The following is a 17,242-nucleotide window of genomic DNA, read 5'->3' on the forward strand; positions in this document are numbered from 1 at the left end:
TGTGAGATGGGACGTTGGCGCCATGCTCATGCATTCTTGAGTTGGCGTCATGTCCTCTACTTTTAGGGACATCAATCCTTGCAAGCACGTTTGCAGCAGGTATGTGTGATCTCGTCACTTTAGCGATATCAGAAAACGCATCAGGCATCGATTCTGCTACGTTCTGAAGATCGAGAATTCTCCGCACTTCAATTTCGGACTGTGCGGTTCGGGGATCAAGATGAGACAGAGTGGGGACAGACCACGACAATTCCTGTCGTTCCTGTTGAACATTGATGTTCTTATCTCCCCCTAACGACGGGAAGACTGTCTCATCGAAGTGACAATCCGCAAATCTAGCGGTAAAGAGATCGCCTGTCAAGGGTTCTATGTAGCAGATAATTGTTGGAGAATCATATCCAACATAAACGCCTAATCGTCGTTGAGGACCCATTTTGGTGCGCTGTGGAGGCGCAATAGGCACATAAACTGCACACCCAAATATGCGTAAGTGTGAGACATCAGGCTCATACCCAGTAACCATCTGGGACGCAGAGAATGGTTGAGTGGCAGTGGGCCTCAGACGAATAAGCACAGTTGCATGCAATATTGCATAGCCCCAAGCAGAAATAGGGAGATTGGTGCGCATCACCAATGCTCGAGCAACCATTTGTAGACGTTTAATGGCGGCTTCTGCGAGACCATTTTGGGTGTGAACATGAGGAACTGGATGTTCAACATCAATCCCAATGGACATGCAATATTCATCAAAAGTTTTTGATGTAAACTCCCCAGCATTGTCTAATCTTATAGACTTAATAGGATGATCAGGGTGGTGAGCCCGTAACTTAATTATTTGTGCTAGGAGTTTAGCAAATGCAGCGTTCCTTGTGGACAATAGCATGACATGTGACCAGCGTGTCGATGCATCAACCAATACCATAAAATATCGAAATGGTCCGCATGATGGTTGAATAGGTCCACAAATATCACCTTGGATTCTTTGCAAGAATGGTATATTTTCTTTGGTGTCCTTTGCATAGGATGGTCTTGATCCTAACTTGGCTAAAGAGCAGGCTTTGCAGAACGAATGATAGGCTTTAGAAACAACCAATGAGGATTTTGGTTGAGCCACAAAATCACAAGTGACTGTAGAAGTAAAAGTTGGAGACAAAGGAGCCTTGGTGGCGTCAATGCCACCCTGAGGCCGCAGGGGGAAGGCGGCGCCGGCCAAGGATGGCCGGATTTGGGGGTGAACGGCGCCGTGAGGCGCAGGGGCTCCTTCGGTGTCCAAAAACCGAGTTTTACTTCTTTTCGTTCTGAAAAAGGGATGTCCGTGTGAAGTCTTTAATATACGGATCATCATGTCACGACCTGGGTGTCCCAAACGGTCGTGCCAAAGCCTATATGTGTCGGAATCCCATAAATCATCTCTCATGACATGGTTGGATTCAGTGACTCGAATAGTGGTTGCATACAACCCACTAGAGCGACACATAAATTTCTCTAAGACTCGTTTATGTTCGTAGTCATTAGAGGTGATGCAAAGGAACTCTTGTCCATTCTCACAATGTGTTTCCACATGAAAATCATTGGCACTTACATCTTGTAAGTAATAAAGTTCGAAAAATATGTCCATGACATGAGATAAAATCAATCGATACTTTATTAATAATAGCCAATGATTACATCAAAGTTTCTTGACCAAAATCTAATCCAACATAAAAATCAAACCGTAGACAAATCGCAGTCACGCAATTCGTTCGGTAATTTCAATTTGGTTGTGACCAGGTAAGGTAAGGCGAGATTTTGGTGGAGCGTTGCTCACTTTTAAAACCGTTCTCTCAGATCAAACCTTGCCTAGACATCACAATTACTCTTGAGTACGCCTAGAGGGAAAGAGTTAATACAATAAGTCATTTTATTGATTTAAGGCATAATTGCCATTACATGATTCTTGGAAATAATAAAGACTATAAAAATCTGCGGCATTTTGTCTTCATCGCCAGATTTAAAGTCTTTGTGAACTCGATGTCTTGATCACCCTGATGCGACTACCTTCATAGGTACATTGCAAATTCAGGTCCATTGATCAGACGTTCCATATCAGAAATAGACACCATAAAGAGGATTCTCCCTTGATTGAGGCGCATTGGCGCAATATGCATAGTCCCTAGGACTGGTGGCGTTGGAAAGTGGTGCCCATGGCCAACGTTGGCTCCATGGTTTCCAACCCTATGTCCCTCAAAATCACGCCTGAACGATTACCTTCTTGAGCATTTCGATCGTATGGATCATGACGTCGATGGCGACTTTCTCTAGCCATAGGACGATGCTCTTGATAGCTATCTTGAAGCCTATCAAATCTTCTTTTCACAAGTTCATTGTCATGTCTTTCAGTAGTGGCCATAGCTTCAATAAGCTGTTGAAAACTTGTGATCCGTCTTGCATTTACATGAGTCCGGAATAAGTCAGAGGACCTCATAGCACAGCGGGGAAGGTATTGAGGGTTTTCTCAATCAATTGGTCTTCTGTGATTGTTTTTCCACAGAGACGCATCATTGCTCTGATGCTGAGAGCTTCCGAATAAAATTGCATGACAGTGTCAAATTCAGATAAGCGAAGATCTTTCCATTCTACTTCTGTATTTGGAAGTATGGAGTCACGAACATTGCCATATCGTTCGCGAAGCGCATGCCAAAGCTTTATGGCGCTATCCTCATTTATGAACTCAAACTGTAGGTCACTATCCATGTGACGTTTCATGAAGGCAAGTGCCTTGGAATTATCTTTCTCAATTTGAGGGTCTGGAGCTGTTTCTATAGGACAAAGCTCTTGGATTGTATGCAATAAATCACGGGCAATAAGGTGGATCTCGACATCAGTGACCCAAATTAAGTACTTTTTGCCTGCATAATCCAATGGAACAAAATCGAGTTTGTTCATGTTTGACATCCTGAAAGATGAAACAGGGACAAGTTAGTTTCGGAGTCAATGCTTCCACGAAAACTAATAAGATTTCCGAGCTATGCTACCAAGAAATCGATTTCCAAGAATGATTGGATTAGACCGAAACAATGATGTTTGTATGGTCGTAAATCGATGCTTACGGACGCTCTTAGTCCGAAGTCTTATGAACGCTCTTAGTTCGTTAATTGCGTGAATCCCCACGATTCCGCTTTTCAATGATCGAACCCACGTTATAAGAAAGGTGGGATGTAGAAGAATGGAGGTTTTCAAGTCCCCGAGAAAAGAAGAAGAAATATTTAAATTTCAAATTTTAGGAACTTCAAAACTTACTCTTTTGGATACTTACTTGTATTTGGATCACGCGCGTGTCGATGCAGGCGTGATGGAGCGAAGCAATCCGAGTAGAGGCGTGCAGCGAATGTTTATAAGGTCAAGCTTGTTGAAATTCGGAGCAAATTCTCTTCTGAACAGTTTTCACTTTGATTGTTGTACTGGTCTCAAAATAACTCCGATAAGGCTGAAATTCGGAGGTCAGATGGAAGAGACAGAGATGAACAACTTTGATGAAGAAAAGATTTTGATCCGAGGTTCCGAACTAGATGTTTCGGAGCCTGCAAACAGACGGACGTGCACAGGAAAAGGGAAAGGTGCAGTCGGTGTGCGTTGGTGCTGCAGGGGCAGTAGGGATGCGTGCGCAGGGGCGCGTAGGTGCTGCAGGGACAGCAGATGTGCGGCAGAGCTGCAGGAGCAGCAGTGCAGCGACGCGGGGCTGCAGACGCACGGGCGCGTAGGCGGGCAGCACGGAGCTCAGGGGCGCGTAGCGCTAGGCGTGCAAGGAGCAGGCTGCAGCGAAGGCTTGGCTAGCTCGGGCTAGGGGCTGCTGGGGCAGTAGGCACGCATGTAGGCAGAATAGTTTGTTTCGGTTTTTGTGGCTAGAGTCGTGCTGATAACGTGTTTAAGTAAAATAGATTCGAGAGAGAGATGTGTGTATATAGGGATGTGTGTTATTATTGAGAATAGGAGCCCTATATATAGGGATTACAAAGTACTAGTTCTAATGTTACAAGGAATACCAATCCGTGTAGGATTGGGAAATCTAGAACCTTCTCTCCTATTGCTACTCCTAGTTTGATAAGGCACACTAAATCGATATTCCTTCAACACGACGTCTAATGTAAGATAACCATGGATATGTCAATGTGACAGAATATAGTAATTTTGCTTTCTAAGACAAGCAACTGAAAACGGATGTATATTGTACAGTAGTTTCTTCAAGGTTTCATACATCGCTAACCAGTAAACTAGAAAGCTCACATTGCAGCTCCAACAGATCAGTGAAATCTCATAAAATCAACTACCTTTTCTAATGAGTGATCGTGTCTTTTGTCATTCTTTTCACTCCCTCTTTATCTACATTCTTTGCTCCAACTTTCATAGCTTCAGTCTCAGGAAAACATAAGGTAGAAATGATAACCATCCAATTGTACTCGAACCCCCTCAAGTAGTACGCACACCCTCTCTCAGTAGTGATCAAACCACCCTCATGTTGGACCCGAACCCCTAACTTCGGTTAAAAAGGGTGTAAAAACAGAGCAGGCTAAAAGTATTTGAGGTCTGCAAAATTGGAACTTACACAAAACTTCCCATTTCCAACCTTTTCAACCTGTTAAAAAATTTAAATAGAACATAGTCACAGCAGACACTATTAATAATGCTTTCGTTTGATCACAGACTTCTCTCTTATATCACCTAAACTTGGGGTTCTTTTTACCCAATTTAGACCCAGATGCCCCAAAATTGTTATTTACAGAGTTGGTACCCTTTTGGGAATCTTCTATAGCTTGCTTCAAGATCTCTACCACCTGATTCATTGTTGGCCGGTCTTTTGCATTCTTGTTCAGGCAGCTATCTGCCAACTTGGCAATTTTTCGAGCTGCATTAATAGAATACTGGTCTCTTAGGAGTGGATCTATTATCATGCTGAACTTTTTACTGTCTGCAGGGTACTGTCTAACCCAATAAAGAAGCTTCTGCTCCGCTGTTGGCCGGTGTCTTTCTAAGACACGCCTCCCAGTGAGGATCTCATACAGCACCACACCAAAACTCCATAAGTCACTATGGATGGAAAGATGGCCTGTTTCGACATACTCTGGGGCAGCATATCCATAAGTCCCTACCACCTGATTACAAAAGCAAATACAATATGAACCAGGGAAAATGTTAAATAGAAGCAAAGAACTAGAAAGGTAAATAATAACTAATACCAATTGTCCTCTCAATATTGCAATTCAAATAAGATTCTGCCAACCTCCAAATGAAGTTGACATCGAGTTCTAAAAGAACTTGGGCTAGTAGTAAAATAAGTCATCTATTATCTACTTACTGCTGTCGATACATGAGTACGGTCACCCTTTGGCCCTTCTCTAGCAAGCCCGAAGTCTGAGAGCTTCGGCTTAAAGTCCTCATCCAAGAGCACGTTGGAGGATTTGAAATCTCGATATATCACCTATTCAAACAATGCAACAAAAAAGGTTCAACAAAGTATATAAAAATTCTTGTCTTCAAACAAATAAGGAGTTACCATGTGAGGTAAGCCAGTATCTACCATCCTTAAATACACTCTTCAGCATTTGGATATTGATAGAAGATGACTTTTGTTTTAAGCTCACAAGCAGAGCTGAACCAAATCTATGATGTAGTATTATAACATTAACATTAAAGCACATTTTTAATTAGCGAGAATTTAAATTGTTCCCTGTAATTGACTTCCAGCTACAAAAATGGAAGAATAAGATCAGGGGATACCTATTAATGCGCAGAAATTACAGAATGATAATTTAATTCATGCTTCTTTTATATTACTCTCAAGTTTTATATTCAATTTCAAATTGTACTAGACAACAAAGAAGAGTGCAATTTCATTCGATGGTTTTGAACTCAAGAACTCTTATACCACGTGACACAACCACAGGGTCCCAACAGCTTAAGCTTTTAGAGAACAAAATACATCAAGATAATGGACAGTTGCTGAAGTGACAGTGTCCAACAATATATGTAACTGGAGGCAATTATATTAGCAGCAGATACAATTTAAGTTCCAAAACCAGAGATGGCACTATAAATGCAGCAGACAAGTAAAAGATGTATAATACATAGTTACATGATTGGAATGACATATATGAGTTGCATGCTCACATGATATGGTAGTTCTACATTCCAAACAAACTGAAAGGAAATACATGGTCAAACATAGGTCAAATAAATGAAAACTATATTCACCTGGACTTCCAGTCCCTCGTGTAGATAAGCCAATCCTTGAGCAGCACCAAGCATTATTTGTAACCTCGTGATCCAAGGAAGAGGGTTCAAAGCCCTGTTGAAAAGATGATCCTCTAAGCTCCTATTAGGCATATATTCATATACCAATAGCCGTTGGATCCCTCTTTCTCCATCTACAGAGCAATATCCTAGAAGCTTTACCAGATTTGGGTGATTTACCACACCAAGAAATTGAACCTCTGCAAGCCATTCTTTATGACCCTATATTAAAACAGCAAAGAACCATAAGCTTGACAACTAAATAGATAAAAATAATAGAGAGGCACACAATGCCTCCAAAATGGGTGTTTAGGAAAGGATAACTTGAACTTAGAGTTCAGTTGAATGTGCGAGTCTTTCTCAACAGTTTAAAAGAGTAATGGGATGTATCTTTTACACAGACCAATATCATTTCAAGGGCTAAATCATTACATTTATCCATTCTCAAAGTTAAAATGCTATTTCCATAAAATTTGAGAATCTGTTCCAATTCATGTTCTTGAGAGCAAAAACCCCTCTCTTTCGTAACTAGTAAGAGCCTTGTCATACAACAAATAGCTGCATAAAAGAAACAAGTCTATTTACAATTCACTTTAGTAATGGTTTTGAAACACTATATGAAATACATTCGCCTAAGTTTAGTACTCACTTTCCTATTGGTTCTTGCTAACACTACAAATGATGATATCCTCTCCACACTCCTAGAGTTCGAGCACCAGATTAATTCCAAGGTCCAAATTTGTCATACACAAAGCTACATGTAGGGTCGTTAACTAAATGTATACCACAGAACTTCCGTGACTTGATCAGTAGAAGACATTCAGATTTCTTTCAACCTCAACAGAAAAATCATTATGTCACATTTAGTCTTTTCCATGCCCTACTCACTTGAGCACATTCTCTATTTGATTATTTACTTCCATATCATTCCCACTCCAATTGGTCAGGAATTAGGAATGATGATAGGATGGGTTGGTAACCCCATGCCCCTTTTTCCTCCCCACTCTACTATGCCTAGTGCCTAACATGTATTTTGGGATTATATTGAAGCAGTATACAGGCAGAATTGAATAGTGTTTCTTATAAATCCAACAAGCTATATTAACATGGATATAAAATCACAAAGACCCAATAAATCTACTAAACAAACCACATGTACTAATCAATTAAAAACCATATGTTTATTAACAAATGCAGAACAGGGCCACTAATAGAAGTATAGTCAAAGCATAAAGATATAACTATTCTTTAGGAATAATTCAACCCAAAAACAAACTAATATAATTCAGATTATAATAACATTCAATGCTACCATCACGATCATTCAACATCCAAGACTAAGAAAACCAAGCAACCAACCAAGTAGTAATGGAGAAAAACCAAGTGGAAGAAAAACAGACAGAAAAAATGGAAAACTTAACCAAACAGTTTCCTTAATGAAGATAAGAATTGGAACCTGTAAGCTATGTGGATTCAACTTTTTTATGGCAACCAAGATTGGACTTCCCTTGCCATTTTTGGGCTTGATTATTCCTTTATACACACTCCCAAATCCCCCTTCCCCAAGCTTTTGCAACCTGCTGAAGCCATTGGTTGAATCCCTGAGCTCTTGGAGTGAGAAAACCTTCAAATTCTGCTCCTTCTCTTTGTACAATTCTGGTATGCTTCTTGGTGAAGGTAAAGATTTCGAGGCACGGTCTAATACCGGAGTTAAGGAGTCGCTTTTGTTTCTCAAATCCGGAGCTGATTTTGACTCCTTTTGTTTGTTCTTGGATTTGAAGGGAAAGAAGCACTTCATTTCTTAATCAAACCTCTAAACAAAAACTCAAGGCTCTAGTAAAAAATTGGGTATGTGATAGAAGTTGTAAAAATGCTAGCTTGATATCACAGAGATAAAAAAGAAGAGCTCAAAAGCTGAAACAGAGAAAACCCAGAAAGAAAACAAGGAGAAATGACAGAAATTCTGGTAAAGTGAAAATCTTGACAGAAAATGAAGGGATTGAATGAATTATATAGAGGATTAAACAGAGGAAGGAAAACCCAGTTGGTAAATTGAACAGAAACTCCTAACAAAAAGACAAGCCCGGATCGAATTTGAAGGTGAAAGGAGTAAGGATTGGATAGAAATAGAAACAGAGACCAGAGAAAATGGAAAATAATAAAGAGAATGAAAACGTAAAAGTATATACAAAACAAAACAAGTGTTGAAGTCCTTTGTTATAGTAAACAGAGTGAAAGTGACAGAACTAAAACACGGCCAGATGATTTTTCTACCTACGCAAACATGGTTTTTCTTCCAAACCCTTTCAAAGCTTAGCTGTATGAGCAATTCTGTTCCTGGATTCACATTAGAGAGAAAGAGAGAGGAGTGGCTTTGGGTCTTGGTCGTTGCGCGTTTGGTTTGGTCTCCAAAGAGGCTTGACTTATTTGGATTGTCCTTTAAATAATTTTCTTGGTAGTCAATCAATCAAAAACCAGCGGTCACGTATAGGAAGCTCAGATAAGAACAGGCACCAGAAACAGTGATCCCGTACAGAGAGCCACATCATAATTTATTGCAATATAGGAATGGTGGAAATGTGGAGTTTGGGTTCTCGTAGGACCATGCCATGTGGTTTCTGTGTGGATATGGAACAGTGAAGTGGGGGATAGATAGACGATGAAGAGTGACGTATGCATATCTGAGTCGGTGACTCGGTCTGTGGGAGGTGTTTACAAGACTACTGACGTATCCATGAAGTAATTGCAGTCGTCTTTGATCGGATAACAATCAAAAGGGAAAGAGCGTTGTAAGGGCCTATTTAGACCGGTAAAGGCTATGCCACATTAATATTGAGTGTGGCAATTGCGGAAAAATAGAGTGAAGGTAAATAAAATCCTCATAAGAATAAAGTAAATAATCAAATGTGTAATCAAGTCATAAAAATTGTAATTCTATATAAATTTCATGACAATAACGACACACTTTTAAGAATTGTGAGAAAAAGTCGTTACACAGAATACACTATACAGCACTAACACACACACACCCATCTTTTGAACTTGCTATATCCATAGTTTGGTGCAATATTAGCCACAAAGCTTTATTTTTTTTTTTTTTCCGAGGAAGACTAACCATAGATCAAGCATATGAGATGTTAGCATCAGCGTGAAGTAAAATTGGTCAACCAATGTAAGTTCATCCTCAATTCAAAATTGAAATGTTAAAAACAAAAGCCTTTCAAACAAGTAGCCTGTTACTTGATTCAATTGACTGTTTTTTTTTATTATTATTATTTGAACTTTTGAAAATGTTGAACATAAGCATTGAAAAGTATATTTCAGTCTTTCCACTCCACTTCTCACAAGTTTTACAGGTTGGTGATAGATAGCTTATAATTAGATTATTATCAGGAAGAAAAAGAACTTAACTAGTGGGTTTTTTTTTTTTATAAGTACTTAACTAGTGGATTAAAAACTTAAAATGCATAAACAATTTAATGAATAAAACCAATGTTTACACTTTTGTAGGTTTAACTCCTAGTTTTATTGGTTAAGAGCGTTTATTCATGCATCAAGGATTATATTCAAAATCGATTACCGGAATTGTGTTTGAATCTGATTGAACAAAAATTTCATTCATAACTAAAATTACAATCATAATTAGGGACAAAATGCGGCCTCGTCAAAAACCTTCCACAGAAATCACAAGTAAAAAAGACTATCACTACCTTTACATCAACTAGACATATTATCCATTACAATTTTTCCCAATCATGGAGAGTCAGCTTCCTTCCAAAATCTAGTGTTTCTTTCCTTCAATGCTTCTTGAATCTATAACATTGATATAACCTAAGGATTTGCAGAAAATTAAAAGTAAATCATCTACAAAAATAAATATGTAATATACCAAATAGAGATAGGATTGACATCGCTTGACTTTAGCTGTTTAGTGCCAATTAAAATGGGCATCCCTTTCAAAATGGAGTTATGTTTTTGTCACCCATTTGACTTTGTTTAGTCTTTTTCTTGTTCCTGAATTCCATTGGGTGCGTTAAGCTTAAGATTATGCGTTCAGTCGAGCATGCTTAAAAAACAGTTGAACATTGTTTTATATTGGGATGCATTTTCTTCTTTGTAGAAAACAAATGCTGCGGCTCGTTTTTTCCAGATGCCTCTTCATATGCTTAAAAAACAGTTGAACATTGTTTTATATTGGGATGCATTTTCTTCTTTGTAGAAAACAAATGCTGCAGCCGCCTATAAGAAAATGCATGTGTTTATTCTTCTATGTTTTTTTTTTTTTGGCTGGAAGAATTTATTCTTCTATGTTAGGGTCGTCATGATCTGACCCTAATATTGCGCATATGTTTTTCTCACAAATCAATTCTGCCCCGGCAACTGATATTTGAAGTTTCCAACTAGATGAGGTAGGCCGGTCCCGACGCCCGAACCATTACAATACCCTTTTGAAGCCAAGTTATACTGTTATAGAACCATATAGCCGAGCACCCAAAATACCGGAAACGTAAGGTAAAAGTTACTAGGAGGTAGGCAAGTGTTTAGACCGATTTTTATTTTATATTAATATTATTTTATAATATATATAAATAAGTGCTTACTTAAAACAAGAAACTGTATTGTGGGCCAGTACAATTTGGTGTCACATAAGTCTCTCATTCGTGAATTCAATTAATCTTCCATGAATTGTTTTCAAGTTGTTGTTTTGATCAAAAAACTAAAAAAAAAAATTGTATTGTATTGAAGAATAGAAGGATCTATAAAGTATTATAATTAATTGAAAACATGTGGAAAAAGTTGAGCATATAATAAGTATTTTTTTTTTTTGAAACGACATATAATAAGTACTTACATACGAAAAGTTTTTTTGAATTTGACCCCAAAAAAAAAAAAAACTATGAGCATTTTATTAAACTTAGCCCACCCCCACTTCCCAGTTCCCATCCAGCCTAGGCGCCACCGAGCTTATGGAGCTTTGGCGGTTTTCAATTAATGGAGGTAGCTGGTCACCACCCAAGGGAATTTTCAGAACACTGTCATATGGCAACAATGTCATAGACCAAGCAATAGTCTAATAATGACAATAATGGCTCAATAAACCGCTAATTCTCTAATTCTCTCTTCGTCAGTTACTTTGACGAAGGCACATAACGTATTTTTACTTTAACACATGTCCAATTGTAATCTTTATTAAGATGATTGGTAAAGTTTTTTTTTTTTCTTTTTTGATGACAGTAAGACAAAAACATAAAACCTCTACTAATACCTATTCCCGTTGATCCAACTAGAACGCTGGGACACAGCAAGGGGTAAACAGAAAAACTATACAGAGTTATTTTGAGAATTGTGCACTAATGAAGCCAGATGATCTAGTAAATTTACTTCTCGGTAAACATGTCTGTAATTCTAAAAAACGATAAAGAAATACCGGACACATAGAGTGAATATGGGCCATAGGACAAAATCTTCCACAACCGCTTATCATTCTTATAAGAGATAATGACCATTAACTACAATGGGCTATTGTTTCTTCCCATGCGCAAGTTTTATAATATGAAGCCCATGCGGTCAGTTTTATGATTAGTAACAGTAACGGCCCGTTTGCACAAAACTAAAATGGCACAACAAGTTCTAATTAATTACGACAATTGCCACAAGCTTCATTTCAATTTTCTCCCAAAATCAAAACCTTATCTTCCATTTCAGCAAAGCTAGGTAGCGAAACAAGAAAGCGAAGCAAGGTGGCGTTGCAGGACGGCGAAGTTAGGGTTTGGTCCGGGATTGCAAATCTACAGTCGAGCAAGCCGACGAAGCTAGGGTTTGGTTCCGGCATACAAATCCATTGTCGAGCAAGGCAGCAAAGCTAGGGATTGATCCAGGCCTGCAAATCCATGATTGAGCAAAAAGGTCAGTATCATTTGGGATCAGTAGCTTTAGTTTATGAGATTTGTTTGTTATGAAGGATATTGATGATTTCTGAGATAAAGAATAGCAAAAAATGAAATTTATGAGCTTACTGAGAGTGACCAGCATTAAAATGCTGCATTATGTGCAATCTAGGATTATATGGACCCTTTAAAGATCAATAGCATCAGTTTCTGAGGGTTAGTAGCTTTAGTTTATGAGATTTGTTTGTTATGAAGGAAATTGATGAGTTCTATGATTAAGAATAGTAAAAAAACAAAAATGAATTTTATGAGATTATTAAGAGTCACCAACATTAAATTCTGCAATATGTGTAATTTAGGATTGGATTAAATACTGCTTACTCCCTATACTTATAGGGCTTCATCGTTTCAGTCCCTGACTTCAAATTTCACCTAAAAAGTCCTTGAACTCTCAATTTCCTCCCAATTCGTCCCTGCCGTCAATTTTCCGTCAATTTCTCTGTTAAGTTGCTGACGTGGCAACCATTTTATGCCGAAATGTCTATTTTACCCTCAGTTAAAAAAAATTCTGTTTTATTTTTATTTTTATTTTTCTCTTTACTTCCTCTTCCATTCTCTCGCACTCTCTCACCTCCCAAACACCACCACCACCACCACCTCTTCCTCCTCTCTCACCTCCCAAACACCACCAACACCACCACCACCACTTCAGTCACCTCCCCACCACCACCACCTCCTCTCCATTATCTCCTCCTCTCCTCCTTCACCAACGCCACCCACCACCTCCACCATCTGCAAGAGAAGTAAAAACAAGCTGAACTCACGTTTATAATTTAATCGCAACCAAACCAGTAAATGAAGCAACAATCATCTCAAATCTATAAATTGAAATACAATACCCCAAATCTCTCCCCTCTCCTCTGTTTTATCTCTAAGCTCTCATCCTCTGGCATCTTCTCGCTAGACCGAGAATATGCATACCTAGAATCATCCAAAAACATATGCCAACCACGCTATTTACCATGACCTTCATAAAATAATCAAACAAAAAGGTAAGAAAACATCAAAAAGTCAATAGAAACCAATCCAAACTATTTTCCAAAGAATCGCAAGAAACCGATTGATGGTGCAAAGTACCCGGCTCAATTCGTACTCCTGCAGGCACATAAATCGACATGTTTTGTGTCGAATTAACAAAATTTCACCCTACATTCCAAACCAACAGCCAAAAGAAAAAGTACTAATCTCAGCAATTTCAATTCAATTTGCCTCAAACCTATCTTCCTAAATTCAATAGTCCAATTAAGCACAGCAACATTGCACCCCAAAGCAAAAAAACAATCAATTTCGGCACAAATTATCACCTGCAACGGCGACAAGCCGTCAAATATCCCGTCGAAAGCTGAGGTGGAGGGCCAAACATCCGCCGTAGCGATGTACAGGAACAAAACCAGATCATGCACGGAGATCTGCAGCGACTCGGAGATCGCTGCGGCGTTGACTCGCTGACTGAAGGCGAAGAAGGAGGATTGGGTGCAGAGTAGGGGACCGGCGGAGAGGTGGGGTGAGACCGAGGGAGGTAAGGCTGTTGACCGTGGAGGGATCGGTGTCGTCTTTGACCGTCAAAAGCTGAGGTGGAGGGCCAAACATCTGCCGTAGTGATGTACAGGAACAAAACCAGATCATGCACGGAGATCTGCAGCGACTCGGAGATCGCTGCGGCGTTGACTCGTTGACTGAAGGCGAAGAGGGAGGATCGGGTGCAGAGGAGGGGACCGGCGGAGAGGTGGGGTGAGACCGAGGGAGGTAAGGTCGTTGACCTTGGAGATATCGGTGTCGTCTTTGACCTTGAAGAGGACGATGTGCTCGACGACGGGGGATGACGACATGGTGACTGTGGCGAATTTGGGGATGCTGGTTTTGGGAAAAGAGAGGTGGTGGTGGTGTTTGGGAGGTGAGAGAGAATAAGAGAATGGAAGAGGAGGCTCCGGTACTAGACTGGGGCTCCTTAGAAGATGAGGTCAAGAGAAAAAAAAAAATTAAAAAAAAAAAAGAGAATTTTTTTTTAAATGAGGGTAAAATAGACATTTCAGCATAAAATGGGTGCCACGTCAGCAATTTAACAGATAATTTGGACGGAGCTTGACGACAGGGACGAATTGGGAGGAAATTGAGAGTTCAGGGACTTTTTAGGTGAAATTCGAAGGTCAGGGACTGAAACGATGAAACCCTATAAGTATAGGGAGTAAACAGTAATTAACTCTTTAGGATTATATGAACCCTTTAAAGATCTGTAGCTTTAATTTTTTAGGGTCACTAGCTTTAGCTTCATGATTTTATTTGTATGTCTAACCTTATGTATATTGCAAGCTCATGTTTATGTTTAATTCTGAATCAGGTCAATAGTTTTAGCTTCATGGTCGAATAAGGTATTCAACGTAAATCAATTTTTTGTTTTTCATCATTTTTCTGCGATTTTTCTTCGTAAGAGTTTTGTGTGTTTCTTGAAATTATATGATCTTTGTTTTTTAGTAAGCTTATTGAGGGTCAATAGCCTTATACTTTGAGATATGCTTGATTGTTTTGATGTAAATTGATAGTCTCGTTTTTTACTAAGCTTATTGAGGGTCAGTAGTTTTATCCTTTGAGAAGTGCTTGTTTGTTTTAATGGAAATTGATGGAGTGCTTGTTTTTCACTAACCTTATTGAGGGTCAATAGCTTTATCCTTTGCGAAGTGCTTGTTTGGTCTGATGAAAATTGGAGTTCTCGTCTTTTTACTGAGTTTATTGAGGGTCAGTAGCTTTATCCTTTGCAATGTGCTTGTTTGTTCTTATGAATATTGATGGAGTTACCTTTTTTCATTGAGCTTATTGAGGGTTAGTAGCTTTATACTCTGAGAAGTTCTAGTATGTCCTGATGAAAATTGATGGAGTTCTTGTTTTTTAATGAGCTTACTGAGGATCAGTAGCTATATACTCCAAGATGTGCTTGTTTGTTCTTATGAAAATTGATGGAGTTCTCGTTTTTTACTAAGCTTATTGAGGGCCAGTGACTTTATATTATGAGATGTGCTTGTTTCTTCTAATGGAAATTGATGGAGGGTCAGTAGCTTTATCATTTATGGATATTGATGAGACCTGATTTCCAATTTCTTTGTTTTTGTAGATGTGAGATACTTATCTTATACCATTTGGATCAATAGCTGGTTTTGAGAATTGACCCGTGCTATTAGTGTGCTACTATCATTTAATAATGACATGATTCTGGCTTGTTTATTCCAGGGATTGAGGCTATGAAATTTTGGTCCTCCCATTGCGTTGGCAATTGGAGCAAAGTTTGTTCCTCTGAGAAAACCAATGAAATTGCCTGGTTAGTTTATCCTATAACTCACTGTCTCTTAGTAGCATTATCATATGTTAGCACAATTCAACTTGAAGACATATATTTAACTCTGTCTGTTGTTTATAACGCAGAGATTCATTTTGCGACGGAGGAATGATGTGAAAAAAATTGCTAAAAGAATGTGCAAGAACTACTAACATTTCTTCCACGTTAACTATGAAAGATTAGATGAAATGCAACCTGTGTTTTACAGTATCTGAATTGCTCAAACTCATTGTAATACTTATGCAAAAATACTATGTTCTCATGTTATTGTGATACAATAGACTTGAAAAAATTATTTCACGCTATTTTGAGCATTTCTAGATACATATCAAATGTCAGATGCAGATTTTATCTCAAACTAGGAAGAAACAAGAGGAAACTGACAGAAATGTTTGGCCACAGTTAGAAGGTATTTTTGTAAAATACTATTTGACAGACTAATTTGAATAGAAACAGAGTTTGCTTACACGGTTTAATTGTATGACCGCATGGATCTCAATAAAACTCGGTCTGCGCATGGACAATTTTTTTCAAAATGTGTATCTGATGGTAATTTGCTATTCTTATAATTAAGATTTTTTTTTTTTTTTATGGTAATAGGTCAGCCCTTTCATTAATATTCAGCAAGCAGTACAAAAACGAAACACCCCTATGGGGTCGACAGAAAGAATCGTTCCTTAGAACCTCATGAACCCTATTCTAGCAGAATAAAATCCCAGAAATCCCTAGTACACCCACCTTTTGGTAAATTCACGCACTTTTATTCTAACAAAAACCTAGAAACCTCGAAGCTTACATAAAATGGTTCCAACTAAGGCACTGGTTTTTGCGACCCAAACAAAAATTAAACGGTACTATGGGCCATAGAGACCCACAACATCCAATCCCCTAACAAGAGGGTAATCCAGCCCCAATCCCTAGCAGACAGAGTCCAAGCCAGAAGTTGTAGGACCCAGCCCACCCACTTCCATCCATACCACAAACCCTCCAAACAGCCCCAGGCCCAGCTGGCCCAATAGGGCGAAATTGCTAAGGGAACCCCAATCACTCCATCACAGCCGTCCAAGCTGCCGCCGCCACCCCCGTGGCTCGCCACCCTAAAGGGATCAGATTCCGAACAGAAACCATCGCCGCCTCCAGCCAAATTACCACCTCCACCATCGAAGACCTGATACTCCGCCATCTGGAAGCAAAGGCAGCTCACTGCTCCACTACCAACGTCGGAAGGCAACGAGAAACTGGAGCAGAAGACGAAGCCAGCAGCTCGCCTAGATTCCTCATTTGGATGCACACAGCCCTGCCACCAAGCCTTACCACCTCCAACAGAATCAAGTTGGCCGCCGCTTTGGCCGCTACCACCACCATCAATCGACGGATCAAGACCAAATCCATCATCAGTGTCAACGGGACCATCGAACCAGATCTGATGGTGATCAAGGGTTGATCCCTCATCACCACCAAACCAGATCGCACCACCTTCACTCGGCTCTGATCGAGACAGCCGGTCGACCCACCAAGCAAAGTCATCAAGATCGACATCACTCTCGTCACCAAGACTCGAACCTACCACAGGAACATCGTCACCAAAAGCAACGAAGGAGAGAAGAAACAGCCAGAGAATGGCCATGGCCTCTATTGGCAAGCAATAAAGGAAGTCGGAGAAGCCGCCGCCGTAAAGGAGAGGTTTCTCAACCCTAGC

General features: G+C 39.5%; 1 protein-coding gene and 1 long non-coding RNA gene across 2 annotated transcripts; one reads left to right on the forward strand and one right to left on the reverse strand.

Annotated features, from left to right (window-relative positions):
* Positions 1 to 4,188: 4,188 nt before the first annotated feature.
* On the reverse strand, positions 4,189 to 8,675 carry LOC133706713 (probable serine/threonine-protein kinase PBL19). Its single transcript, XM_062132257.1, has 4 exons — positions 7,724 to 8,675; positions 6,229 to 6,489; positions 5,333 to 5,455; positions 4,189 to 5,129 (listed from the first exon to the last, which is right to left on the reverse strand). The coding sequence occupies exons 1-4, from the start codon at positions 8,063 to 8,065 to the stop codon at positions 4,695 to 4,697; spliced, it is 1,161 nt and encodes a 386-aa protein (XP_061988241.1). The 5' UTR covers positions 8,066 to 8,675; the 3' UTR covers positions 4,189 to 4,694.
* A 3,297-nt stretch (positions 8,676 to 11,972) lies between these two features.
* LOC133706715 (uncharacterized) lies at positions 11,973 to 15,830 on the forward strand. The gene is made up of 3 exons (XR_009844679.1): positions 11,973 to 12,174; positions 15,438 to 15,525; positions 15,630 to 15,830. It is a non-coding gene; the product is annotated as an uncharacterized LOC133706715 (long non-coding RNA).
* The last annotated feature ends 1,412 nt before the right edge of the window (positions 15,831 to 17,242 follow it).

This window comes from Rosa rugosa, chromosome 4, assembly GCF_958449725.1.
Source record: "Rosa rugosa chromosome 4, drRosRugo1.1, whole genome shotgun sequence".
NCBI lineage: Eukaryota > Viridiplantae > Streptophyta > Magnoliopsida > Rosales > Rosaceae > Rosa > Rosa rugosa.